A 14,272-nucleotide genomic window follows, 5' to 3' on the forward strand; every position below is an offset into this window, starting at 1 on the left:
TTTAGAGCTAGAGGAATTTTTGGAGAGCAATTTGTCAGAGCCATGTCAGGGGGACAGAGTTGATTACCTTGAAGTTGCACTGAGTGGGTGTTCCCCTTAGTAGCAAAACCACTTCCACTGTAATGGGTCTGTGGCCCAGCAGTCCTTGTAAGACTTGGTTTCCAGCTTCCTGTGCCATCCAAGGTAAAACCATGGAGTGGGTTACATGCAGCGCCGTCAGATGATCCACTTGTGACATTGTGTGAACCATTTCCTGTATTGTTTTTGCCCCCGTGTTTAAATTCAGAAACCCACAAAACCACAAGACAGGAAGTCATTATGGTTGTGTAACTTGTTTGACATGTTTCAAAGTGGCGATGGACAAGCCATTCAAATGCCTAATTAAGACCAATTTGTATTTCTGTGTAAGTCAACTCAGTTTGTCCACCTTCTTCAACAATGCTGTCTGGTTTTGGCATTCTGGTGTGACTAGAAATGAAAATGAAATCTACAATAGCAACTAGAAATTTTTCGGTTGACCATCTAAGTAGTATTTAAAGAGAAATTATTTTAAAAAAAAAAAAAATAATTAAACAGGTAACTGTCCTTTTTTAAATCTTAATTCACAGGTTTAATAGTGTTTGAGGGTAGATTCAATTGAGGTTGTCACCATTGCTAATGACATATTTTTAAAAAATGAAACTATCATTTTTTTAAAATATAAATCTAGATGCCTAATTTCCAATTAAGTTGTCTTTTCCCCGGGCGTGCCTAATGCTCCTGAATGTGGGGGAAAAAACAGCCACAATATATGTTTAAAATGAGTTGATAATCTAATCTAAATTGCAGTAACACCTTTTGACTGCCATACATTCTGCATTATTAATTGTTATACAATTTCTATAGGACAGTCATAGAGTCAGGGTACACCATACTGGGTTCCAGTATGCGTAGCATCTAGAGAATCCTCTAAACTTCTGCAACAACTATAGTGCAGAAGCTAAAAACAACTAGTATTATTATTAATGAAGGAGATGAGTGACTAAATGGACAAACTTTTTTTTATATTCAGACACATTAGTCCAAAATACGAATGCTGGTAAGGAAACATAAATGCAACTAATCCCAAAGAAAGTATTGATGATGTATTGCAAAGTAGCAAAATCTAAATTTTTAGCTGGTTGATGATTCAAACTATTTTTCCTTCTAACACAGTTAAAGTAGCTTGTAAACCATCAGTATGCGTAATATTAACTTTTTTCTTTCTTCTGTTCTGAAAATTCCTGACAAACTTCCTCCTATTGTATTATTTGGTGATTAAATGTAGCTGACTGGTAGACCTGTATATGTGAAAATTTGGCAACATTAATGTTTTTAGTGAACACGTTTGTATGAATATTTCTTTTTTTAAATTTCTTAAACCTTTTAACAATAGTTGCAGCTGTTTTTCTCCAAACCGCTGTAGGTGCAGAGAAGTCCCTGGCTGTAGTCTGCAGCACTACTAGTGTTTTTTTGTGTGTGCACGTAGGTGTGTGTGTGTGCGCGCGCGTGGGGATGCACGTGTGTTCTGTGTGTGTGTGTGTGCATACGCTGCATACCAGTTTGTCTTCAGTCATTGTTCCATTCAAAGCAACCAAGGCAGATAAAACGTTTGCCTCACTGTTAAATAAGCCGGGTTATATAAGCTTTCAAAAGTGGTTTTAAACTTTAATTTAGCTGGAAAAATAGCAGTTTGGACACTCTGTCTAGCTCTGTTGCAAACCACAATAACACAAGTACCATGCATGACCATATGATGAGATCACGCCTTAAGGGCCGCTGATGAGCAGACAGAAGTGACAATGAACTGTAGGTTTTTTAAAGCCGCTGAATGCCAGGGTCAGAATCGAATCTGGTATCCGTCCGCTACGTTCTCCAGTGGAAAAATGCTTCAGGTTTCAGTTTTAGTTTGCTTGATAAACATTCTGTCTGTATGTGTTAGTGTGCAGACTTTGCTCAGCTGACCACTTTGTTTTTAATTCCATTGGTTTTAATCAGTTATCCTTTTAATGTTAAATTTACATCTTAATAAATTAAACAAACTCTTAACCAATTTTTCCCATTTTAAGTTGACTGTCTGTTATTTCTTTTTTAGGTTGAAAGAGACTTTGAGCGTGAATATGAAAAGCTCCAGAAGTAAGTTTGCTTATACAAGCACTATCAATAGAGAACATTATTGATATTTTATGTGTAGCATTTTTATCCAGTTGATTTGTATCATTCTAGTATTACTTTTATTTGCAGTAATATATGCTTGTTTTATTAATCATTATGATAAAATTATTAAGGGCAAGTTTGTAAAACAATTTTTTTGTGCCATTGCTTTGGTGAAAGGTAGTTTCTTGCTCACCAAATCTGTCTTCTTTATATTTTTATTACTGTTAGTTTTCCTTTTTTCTGTCTGATATTTTTATTGGCTAAATATTTTCATTATAGTGTCAAGTTTGTAAGCATTTCAAGAGCATTGTTCAAATTTGACTGGTTTTGTGTTGTATACATGATGATGTACAAAGGTCTCTGATAATTTTACATAGTTTTAAAATTAGTTAATTTTTTAGTAGTCACTATTTCAGTGTGTTTATGAAACTAAAGAGACAGAAATATATAGCACTTAAAATCTCAAAATCACTGCAAGCAGAAACTCCCCGAGGGCCCTGAAAAATGAGTGGGAGCACAGCTTTCCACTCAGGTTTTGTTGAGTAGGAGGGCCCTTTATCAGGAAGGTGTGGTACCAATAAACCTTATAGATGAGTCAGAGCAGCGGGCATGTGCAGACATTTAGGTTCTCCACCCTAGAGATCCATATCAACACAGTACATCCATGGACTACAAGCAAAACACTTTCTGACATTTATCTTATCTGCATTTTGGCAAGCCATGCCTGCCTTGTGCAACTTTTGGAATGGTTATCAGATAACATTTTTTAGCTTTTTTAATAATTATATTATATTTTTTGATAAGTATATTTTATTGGTATTGGTATTTGTGTTATGATATTTTTAGTAATGTTATACTATAAGTTTGATGGAAATATAAATTTTATAATGATTTGCTGATAACAGAAAAATCAGCAAACAGCTTGTTGAGAACATATGTAGGCACATATAATTTATTTATACATTCATATATGAATGTATAAATCACATCTAGTCTGATGCAGCAGCAGGTTGTACCTTATTTCAGGAAATATTGACAGCAAGGCTTTAAACTAAAGGCCCTTGCTCATCATAAGGGGCTCCAAAGATAATATTCCTCTGTCCCAAGCTATGTTGAGTGATAGTTTAACTCCACCCACTGACTGACTAACAAATGATGACAGTAACCATCCAATCTTAAACAGAGCAATAGATCAGGATCCATGATGATGGCTTAAAATAAATCTGACATGCATTTCCAAATGTTCTGGAATCATCAGACGCCACCCAGGGCATTTGTGCTAAAAAAGGTTTTAAAAAAATGTGTTTGTGTGATTCCGGTCTTTTAATAAGTGCAGTTTCATAAAGATTGAGACTGCACAGGCCTACCATGGGCGCATTGGTGCAAAGAGTAGCAGCGTTACCAGTAGGTCACCCCATTAGCACCTTGTGGAAAGAGAGTCAAGGCTTTCACCTGGTAGTCATCCAGAAAGGCTCGCTCACTGTCACCAAGTAGAGAGGACAGCAGTATTGTGGAGACATTGTAATGGAGGAGGTGGTAGTAGAAGACAAAATTGTGAGTGTATGGACACTGGTCTTAAGCATTTCTGGCTTCTTTACACAACAAAATGGCTTTACCCATCATCCTGTAACTTCAACTTGAATTCCCTGGCCTCATATTTTGATCCTTTTGCATTGCAGGAATCTTTCAGGAACTCTCATAGATTTCTGTGCTAGTTTTTCTCCTGGCTACATTCCCACTGTAGGAACCCGACCAAAAGAAATACATCCCCAAAATGACCCTAAAAGGAAGGCAGGACTTTATGGACTCTTAACTAAAGTGAATCCTTGTGATGGGATGGTGCTAATTATGTTTAACTTTGATCCTGCACAGATCAGAATTGAATGTCCACAGCATTTAATCTCCTGGTTTTTTATAACTGCAGATCATATTCCCTGCTAATTTTCATTAGCGATATCTTGTATTTATATTTGCAAACAGCATTTAAACCCATCCAATCCATGCTGAATATCACAGAGACAGGTTACAGAGGTTGCATTCAAATATAAAGATACAATCTGACAACCTTAGTGAAAAGCTTTAATTAAAGGAGCCACGGACTTTTGCTTTCAGGGTAAATGCGTAAAAAAGAAGGTAACACTCTCAGTAAGGCATTTTCAGACTTTTAAAGTAAGAATATTTTTTAGCGTTTATGTTCTGAAATGCAGATTAAAGTGATCACAACTCACCAGGATTGTAGATTATTTACACATTTTAAGTGGAGCAAAAGTAGTATTACAAAATTTATTTTAGTTGGAAGTGATTTGAATTTGATGTCAGAGTGCAAACGCTATTGGGGTATAGAATAATGATTCTGTGACATTAACTTCAAGAATTCATAGTCAAAATGTGCCTTTTGCATTTCTGACCTCCTGTTGCTCTGTTTCCAGTTTAAAGAATAAATAAGTTTTATTTGATAAGATTTTTCTGTTTTTCCTCTTTGCATTCAATAGAGTTAGGTGCTTAAAGTTGTTGCATTTAAACAGATATATGAAGAAAGCAGTATTTCTTAATATTTATTGCAAAGTCAGTAGCAATTTTCTTCTAGCAAGTAGAACTCAAAATACATGTAAAATATTAGCTGCTTAGAAAAATTACCCTTGGTTTCTTGTTTTAATGCTGCTTGGTTGTACATTCAGATGTTCTCAACAGGTGGTTAATTCCAGTTAAATTTTCACACAGGGCTAGAGTCATTTGCTTTTTAAAATTTGTAATTTAATTCATTGTTTGTTTACTAAGGTTATTTTTCTCTGATGTGAAAACTTGTTTAATGATCTGAAAGGACTTAAGTGTGACAACAAAGCAAATATAGAAGAAAGCTATAATCAGTCAAATACCTTCACATAACACTGAAAATAAGTAAACATCTTAAATAAATAATTAACAAATTGTAATGATTTTATAAGTATTCTTTTAATCATTTATGATTATATTAAGCACCTGTTAATGTGTTGATTTGCCATTCTATGGAATTATCTGTCAGCTGCTGGATATTTGAAGCTCTAAAATGATTTCCTCCATTTTCGAGATCCAATTTCTCAAAGTTTTTGTATTTTTCTCTAGTTCTAACACCAGAAATCCAATGTTTTAAAGTAGCACTTATGGTGTTTTTCATTTTTATGATATAGTCCTATAAAAAGATGGAAGGACTGATGGGAGTGAGCCCTTACATCATTGCATTTTTTGTCAAATCAAGAGAAGTGATATGATAGCTGTCTCTTGGGAGATCCTAAACCCCCTTTTTGCCTTAATTGATGTAATGAATGGCATGTGTTTTCATACTCAGTAGTCTGGTAATTGCCTTTTTTAACAGCATCAGTGTAATATGTGGAGTGGAATGATTGAAGATGTTAATGTTTTAGAGCAGAAATGTACTTTACAGTGCTAAAAAGATTCCCTGTACTGGTAATTAGCCAACAGATTTTATGCGGAGGCAATGAAATGTTTAATTTTTTTCTTGAACTATATTTTGTTTTAAATTAGTTTCATTTTCTATGTTTCATCTGTTTTGATTTATACATGAACAAGTGAAAAATAACTTATTTTGTACATAGATTTTTTTTTCTGCACACTTGGTCCCAGATATATCATAATTTTTTATTGCATCATATAACTAGATGAGGAGTTATCTGATGAACGTTCTCCTTCTTGTCCAACAGGCTTGAGGATCAGACAAAGAAGCTTCACAAAGACATGAAGAAAAGCACAGAGGCTGATTTAGGTGTGTTCTTGTAAAATACTTGTCTTATCATTAGATTTTCCATTCAGATCCATCCACTTGTTAGCCAACGTACTGGATGTTACTTAGCAGGTTTTACCAGGATCCTAACATTCAAGTGGTTATTTTTTTTTCTTTTCTTTTTTTTCTGTGGTGTGTTAACGTGACAAATAAAACAAAAGGCGCTTCCGTGTAAATCCTCCTTTTCAAGCTCTTCTACAATCTTGTTGCCATTGTATTTCATCTTACATTTAGTGCACTGCTCAGTTATGGCTTTGATTTGTATATCGTCTTTGCAATCATTTGTTTTTGCACTTGTCTGCAACAGCAACCATGTTTACTCAACATGTATTTGCTTTTTTTGTTGGTTTTGGATTTGTGTGTTTGTGAAGTAGCAGTAGAAATGGCCTGTGGTAAGAAGTCGGTTGTGGGGGCGGTGGAGCAGGAACGGATAGAGGAGCAAGAACCTCCTTCATTTCCTCTCCTTTGTGCTCTGGAATATGGATGTTTGCATCATCAAAGTGTCATAGCTGTCAGGGCCTCATTATTGTTAATGGATTCCATGTGCTGCTCAGGTCCCATCTCCACCAACTGTTAACCCAGCAAAGAACCAGACCTGCCCTGAATGTCAGTGCTGTAATAAACAGATGACTGTTGGTTATGTTAGCCATCTTTGCTGTAGTCAAAGGTAGCGATAGTCTGATCACACATATATGATCAGGGGAAATGTTAGGGTTACATTTTGAAATTACAAAGGATTAGTAAAGCAGCAATGGTAAATTGAGTTTCAGAAGTACTCATACCATTCACATGTTCACATTTCGTCACATTGCCTCCTCAGACTTCAATAGTTGCTCTGATTAATGCTCTTCTTGCGTGGCCTTGTAACTCCAGTAAATTACATTGAAGTTTGTGATAGTAATCTGGCAGAGTTTGATCTGGCATGAGTCTTTGTGTAAACACCCTTTTTATTCCAATGAATCCCTGCCTGCAGCCTGGCAACCCGGTTATGGTGCAGGTCTGAGACCCCTACTTAATTTTCCATGGACAGACTCAAACTCTGCTGACCTGGTCTGCAGCCAGTAGTTCTTGTCACACGCAGCAACCTCTGTGAACTCTGACTACCATTGCCAACTGCAGTCCTAGGCGGTTGCGTCTGAGTCTGCCCATGGAGCAAGTGACTCAGTACAGAGATGGGTAAATAAACATGGAGGATTGCCAAAATGGAGACCTGGCCACCCAGCTAGAATGGAAAATCACAGGGCAGAGACAGCTGAGTGGATATGACTAAGTTTTAACAAAAAAATGTTTACATCAAGCACCCTGTGTGAACTGTTTCATTTTTCTCCATTCTGACATTTTATACATTAAAAAATACTAATAATTTACCCACCTTTTGAATTGACTCTTCTACAGTGACTGATTAGTTGGTGTTATCAGTGAATTATTCACAAATGGGACAGTAGTTATTATAATTGTCTCCGGGGGAAAATGCAACAAGCATAAAGTTAGTTTCAGTGCAGGTCTTCTTTTCACCTTGTAACCCCTGTGCACATGTATCATAACAGCACCAAACAGTCACCAAACCAGTTTTAGCATTTATTTGTATTATCTTCTCTATTTCCGAGCCAGAGGGAAAAAAACGCTTTTCTCAGCAGCAGTAAATGGCTTCATGGAGACAATCAACCAATGAAAACATTACAAATGCCATGTTTTACTCCTTGTTTCACTATTAATCTGTCTAATTTAGGATGAAAAATACAACACAAAGTTACGTTTATTAAAAAGTTGAATTAGCAGTGGATAACATAAGCTCGCCATCACTTTATCTCCCCACTATTTTGATAACACCCATCATGTAGGCTAATGCATTGAATCGCTGATATCGCAGATATTTTCCACCAAACCCATGCACAACAATTTCAGTATCAGTTCTTAAGCGCTACTGGTCTTTCATTATCACCAGAAGTTATCAAAACATCCAGCTTTATCGCTTAAATCAGACATTGGGATTAATAATTAATTGACACACTGCATGTTGTAAAAATCTGTCCTAATAAATTAAAATGGAGATATTAGGACACCTGTTTGCAGATATAATGAAATGGGATTTGTTTTTGTAAACTGTCTCCCTGCACTTTGATTTTCTCCAAAAACTGAAAATATGACAGTGGGAGGATGAAACATTTAGTCCAAGAGACATTTTTAGTGATGTGGTAATCTGGCTCCATGCTGGTTCTTTGGCTTCGGAAAATCAAACTGGTTATTTTTATACAACCAGCAAAGAACTGACTAAACAGTCCTGGTTTTTAGCCCTGGAGTGAGCCTCTTTTGGTAGAAAAGAGAAAAACCCTAAAAGAAGCCCTAATCTGCAATGTGCTCTGTGTCTTAACAAAGTGCCATGTGTGCAGATTAACAGTAAATTTTGCTGTGAAGAAACATGGCAAAGATTCTTGGTGAACTGGTGAATATTCAAAACGGCAGGCATCCCTGCCAACCTCTGATTTTTTTAAATTATTTTTTTACAATGGGGGGCAGCATTGTTGCCATCTTCCTTTTGCTTTCACTGAAGCCTTTAGATACCCTCCCACATACAGGATTCATGCACTGAAAAAAGCGCTTAAAGCCTTTTTGACACAGTTATTTGGCAATGTTTTAACAGTGTTCTCTGTCTTGTGTATGTATGGCTGTCAGCCATGTCTAAAGCAGCAGTGAAGATCTCTGCAGATCTGCTGAGCAACCCACTGTGTGAGCAGGACCAGGCCTTCCTCGACTCCATGACTGCTTTAGACACAGCCATGAAAAGGATGGATGCATTTAACCAGGAAAAGGTGAGATTTATTCCTACTAAATTTCACTGTTTTACAGTCTTTGTCGGCTTTGCCTTGGCATTCACCATTAAAATGACAGTTTTATCAGGTTTAGTATTATTGTTAGACATGCATAAGCGAAAACTGGACAGCATTCTGTTAAATTTGGATGTTTTTATATTTATCTATATTGTGTAGCCTGTGGGCTAAGACCTATTTCTCTGTGTTTCCTCCTTTTGTGTTTTTTTTTTTAAAGTATCTATTGTATTGTGCTTTAAAAGCTCAAGGTGCTGGTTATCAGCTGAGAGACTGATGTTTCTGACTCGCTGGTGTCCAAAATAACTCAACAACAATAGTGGGGCTTTGTCTAGGGAAGAAAACCTGCTACAAAACTCATAGGAGTTATTCACTGCCTATATGTTACTTCATATCTTCTTCATATTTATATATCATCAATTAAAAATAGTAGTGGGACTCGATTAAAATGATGAGCGAGTTAATTACAGAGTCTATAATTAATTGATTGCATTTTCATCAAAAATTGTTGGTAAAATAAGCAACATTTTCAATTGAAAACCCCCTTTTTACTACTAAATTGTTGAATAAATAGACATTGGAGATCACCAACAAAGATATCTGTTTTTAATCTATTATGGGTGCACAGAGCTATCATACCCATTCAGCTTCAAGTGTTTTTGGAACCAATGATCATTCATGGAAATTCTTTAAAAAAATTAAATACTTCTTTAGAAATGCGGACTATGAACTTTGACATCAACGTTGAGGACGTCTGTGCTTGTTGCAACACGTTGTGCGTTGAGTTGGTGTTTTTAGGCTTGAATAGCTTTGGTTACAGGCTAATAACTTATACATCAATAGTCTCTTCCAGCGTCCCATCATATTATTTTCTTTGAAGCAAATATTAAACCCCAAAGGGTCAAGAGAAGTGACTTTGTTGACCATCGCTGTTTGCGAACATCAAATTTGCAGTTTATACCACAATATCTTTGTTTTTAAACATTTTGTGTCCCCATGTGTAATATTCAAGTTTTCTGAGAAACTGAATTTTGAGTTTTCATTAGCTGTGAGCCATAATCTTAATAAAAATGTATAACCCTATATTTACAGAATTTGCAGATTTTTAATGTGTGTTCTTACCGTTTTCCATAGTTTCCTCACAGCTAATCTGAGATTGATAGATAACTTTCCACTGCATAGAGTAGTCTTGGTTGCCCTTCCACAGTTTTATTTCCATTGACCTTTTCTGTATATTTGCCCGGCGTTCTCCAGTTTGTGATTATAATCATTGCCACAGGTACTTATAATGTGAATCATTGTAGCAGTGCATGTGTGCATCCTTAAGGCAGTTCTCTCTGAAGGGTAGACACTTAAACAACAAACAATACAGGGCAGAGAAGGGGAGATCATGGAAAGGTATGTACTTTTTTTTTTTTAAAGCTTTGTTTCTTGACTCATTGCCCAGCCAGAAGGTGTTCAGGGCTTTTCACATTTGTTATCTTAAAATATTTCCTTTTGCTTCCATATTTTACTGTCAGCCAGAATGATTTCATACTGCAATGGTAAACCACATGGAGAAAATAATTATCTTTGCAAGTAGTAGATAATATAACTTTTGCTAGAAACCATCACGTAATATTACAAGAATCACATATGTCACCTGGAAATGTATATATTTGCTTTTGAGGGCATGGTATACTTTTGGTGTTTTTCCTTTTCCGTTTTGCTTCTGGAAAATCAAACCAATGATAACATATTAGAGGGAAACAAATCAGTACAACACAGCAGACACTTTTTTAGAGTTTGCTCTTGACATTAAAAGTCTTAAAAATGTGTGTATTAAATACTATTGGTTAAAAATGCCTTACAAATATCAACTTCATTTTTGTAGCACTTTGCGTAAAGTGCTACAAAAAACTCTTCTGCAACCATTTGCTGTGCAGCAGGGATTAGACACAACTAAGAGTAAAAAAGTAATGCGTCATCAAAAGAGTAAAACCACACTGTTAATTGGTAGGTTTAGATCAAACTTAGGATAAAACTGATTTGTAAAACTCTATAAGAGTTTTACAAAAAAGTTAAAAAAAAAAGAAGAAAGAAGGAAATATTAAATCAATATTAGCAAGGGCTCCATCACCTCCGTTTGGCTCTTTGAACATTTAAAAGCATCTTTTTGCTTGAGGTCACTGATCTAAACCAAACCTGTTTTGTATCAAAAGTGCTGTCTGGATTTTCAGATGAACTAGGTTGTGGTTCTGACTGAGGCATCAAGATGTTGTTATATTTTGATAATTCTAACAGATGTAGAGCAACAACAACATTGCAGGAAGGGATTTATCAGTACACATTGACTCCTCTGTGTGAACCAGCCAACGAAGCTGCCTTATAGTTATTTGTTGTACAACATTGCTCTTGTTATGTTAACCAGTACCATCTTTCATCTGTTATTTGTTGACAGAGTTGTATTTATTTTTCTTAAGACGGGTAAGTTAAATAAATTGCTATTTAAGTTAATAATTTCACATGGGCCTTAAAGGTAAATTTTAAAAAGCTGTTTTTAAGTCTACTGAAACCTTTCAGGTAGACTGAAAAGTCTACTAGACTTTTTTAAGTCTACTGTCGTAACCAGGAATTGCATCACAAAGTTAAGTAATGTGATTTAACTTTTTATATAATCCAATATTTTTGTTAAAATGTCAGGATTTTTTTTGTTGTTGTTTTTCTGGGTCCAAATAAATAGAAAGTGTCTTCAGTGTTGCAGTGGAATTTTTTTTATTTTATTTTATTTTTTTCTTTCGCCCACTGAATATAAAACTTGTAGAAATTAAGCTTGGCCACAAGCAAGAGGCTATTATTCTGAGGCTGTCACTTTTGTTCCCAACCTTGCTGCTTCAGCTTTACCATACCAGTCTTTCAGACAGCCCATAGTCACACTTCATCAAATTTTACTGGAGCCATTTTGAGTGACTAGACAAAATAAAATGTAGGTTGGACAGTGTGGTTTGTGATCTGGGGTGCGATCCCACTCGACTTGGTAGAGAGCCCTGCTTGGACCGTGTTCAAAACACAAAGCGTATTATTTTATTTTTCAACTAAAATAAGGAGAAGTGTCATTTTTTGTGCATTTCTTCTACCGTTAATTTGAAAATACAAACTGCAAACTGATGCTCACTTAATTTTTTTTCATGTTATTAAAACACACAGTGAAAAGCACTTTCAGCATCAGGACATTACGTACATGACACAGTTGTATTATTGTCTTTTTTGCTCTTTTAGTCCCAACAAGTGACAATCTATTAGGGTTCTGTTCCAGATTTGGACCCGAACTGCTCGTCTATCCTTTTAAATATTGTCTCGAACTGAGCTAAAGGCAAAATAGTGATTGTGAGAACTTTCTGGTCAGTCCAAGAGTGTGCATCACCTCTAGGTTTGCAAGGTGTTTATAATCCAGCGCCGCTCTGCAGAACACCACTCTGACTTCTCCCTTCAAGCTGGCGGTTGGTTCTGACGGCACAAACGGCAAACCTTGTTGCTCAAGCAAAACAGACACAAAAGCAATCCACCCTTTGCTCTTCTCCGCGTTGAGACGAGATGTTACGCCGCAGGGCTCGCGAGTGAGAAAGCCAGCAGATAAAACGTGCAGCGATAATGAAGGCAGCAGTGGCCCAGGTCTGTGTGTTTATTTCTGGGGCTGAGGAGGGCGCTCAGCCCCGGCGGCGCACTGCTACCAAAGCCGAGCCCCGGCGTAGATGGCGGCAGCGCGGTGGAGGATGCTCCGTTTGGAGGGATATTGATTTCCTCAGCGATCTGTGTGTATTTTTGGGAGGCCTGTGTGCCGGGATGGCCTCTGCCCCGTGACTCACTGATGGAGACTGCTGCTTGAGCATCAGGCCTCAGGCTTTGTGGGGCCTCCAAGGAATTGCTCTGCTCCCCACCCTCCCCCCATCACAGTGGGAAGGGGCAGAGGGTAGAGGGCATCAGCATGCTTAAGCAAATCTGTTGCTGTTATTCTCCCTCCTCACTGCGTGTTCTCACCTTAAAAGCAGCAGCGTAGCTCAAGTCGAGGAGGGGAGGGGATGGAGCTGGGGATGTGAATATGTAAAACAAAGAAAATGTGAATTCCCATGTACTTATTTGTTATTGGTTCTCTGTTTTCCCTCAAACCACCATCAACCATTTTGTAGTTGGAAATGTGCCTGTGTGAAGCAGTGAGTGTTGTGTTTTCTCAGAGATGGTCAGGGCACTTTCACAAAGCGCAGCTCTGATCTTGCTTCCTTGCTGCTGTGTGATTGACTGTCCTGCCAATAAAAGCGAACATATGATTACTGTAGCAGCTCATTGTTCTCATGCAGCTGTCGTTCCGTATTTCTCCCTTTAAACCCCTTTTCACTCTCATGCTCATCACTTCAGTTGATTGTCTTGCTGGCGCTGCGCCTTTATGCTGGCTTTTCTTGTAGTCGTTTTATGTCTGCAATGTAAATGACGCTAAAACTTCATTAATTGCGCACCAACTTCTGTTGATGAGACTTGGGTTTTCAGCTTGGAGGCCTCATAATGTGTTATTCGTTTACTTCCATTTAACACTCTCCTTCTCTCCCCTGTCGGTTCTGACAACCAGAAGGAGAATGCTTGAAAATATAAACTGTTATTGTTAAAATGTTTGTTTGTTAAGAACTTTCATCTTGTAAGGCAGCCCACCCTGCACAGGATTTCAAATCAGTTGGGCTTTGCTTTCATGTCCGTCCCCTGACAGTTCCATCCTTTTGTATCGCAGACTCGATGAATATTCAGGGATTTCTCCTCGGGGCTTGCGTACAATAAAAAGAGTCAACGTCATGAAAGTTTCTTTGCCAGCCCTCCTCCCCTTTTTCCCTTTTTTTCTGTTTGCTCATTTTGAGCTACACATAATTATTGGTGTTTGTGTTGTATTGTTACTTTGCCACTAATTAGAAAAAAGATGTAGAAGCTCTTTGGGTCTTTGGTTCAGGGTTCTTATGCGGCCTAAAAAGTCTGGAATTTAGTTTAAGTATTTTCTAGATCTGGATAGATATAGGGAAGCATAGGGTATAGAAAAAGATGGCTTTCTGGGATTCATTTATTTTCATCTTTTTGACCATTCATTCATTCATGCTTTCATAGCGTTTGCACATCATCTACCCATCCATTAATGGGTAGATGATGGAGTACCCCCATTCATCAATGGGGGTGCTCCATTGATGGACGGAGTACCCCCTCCATTCATCAATTTTCCCATCCATCATATTATCCATCAAGTTCCCACTCACAAATCCATTTATCAATCATCCATCTGTTTACCAGCTTTTAGACTATCCATTCATCTACTGTATACATTTTTTATACTCACACCTTTAAAATGAGTTAGAAAACACAGATAACTTTGGAAATGCGAGTCTGGAGTTTTTACATAAAAAATATCTTCTGATATAATGCAAATTGACAATGAATTATGTTTTATGCTTAGCGTGTTTAATCCTAATAGTGTCCTTTTTAT

At 37.1% G+C, this 14,272-nt stretch overlaps 1 protein-coding gene and 1 long non-coding RNA gene across 2 annotated transcripts in view; one reads left to right on the forward strand and one right to left on the reverse strand.

The window, feature by feature from the left end:
- The window catches only part of bin3 (bridging integrator 3), a 34,340-nt gene that overhangs the window by 6,934 nt on the left and 13,134 nt on the right, over positions 1–14,272 (forward strand). The window contains exons 3-5 of the mRNA XM_028035012.1: positions 2,114–2,154; positions 5,874–5,935; positions 8,627–8,763. Coding sequence (XP_027890813.1) covers positions 2,114–2,154; positions 5,874–5,935; positions 8,627–8,763 — 240 coding nt within the window. The remainder of the gene's footprint in view (positions 1–2,113; positions 2,155–5,873; positions 5,936–8,626; positions 8,764–14,272) is intronic.
- On the reverse strand, positions 219–14,271 carry LOC114155229 (uncharacterized). The gene is made up of 3 exons (XR_003597703.1): positions 13,948–14,271; positions 1,272–1,277; positions 219–228 (listed from the first exon to the last, which is right to left on the reverse strand). It is a non-coding gene; the product is annotated as an uncharacterized LOC114155229 (long non-coding RNA).

The sequence above is a fragment of the Xiphophorus couchianus genome, chromosome 12 (assembly GCF_001444195.1).
Source record: "Xiphophorus couchianus chromosome 12, X_couchianus-1.0, whole genome shotgun sequence".
Taxonomy (NCBI): domain Eukaryota; kingdom Metazoa; phylum Chordata; class Actinopteri; order Cyprinodontiformes; family Poeciliidae; genus Xiphophorus; species Xiphophorus couchianus.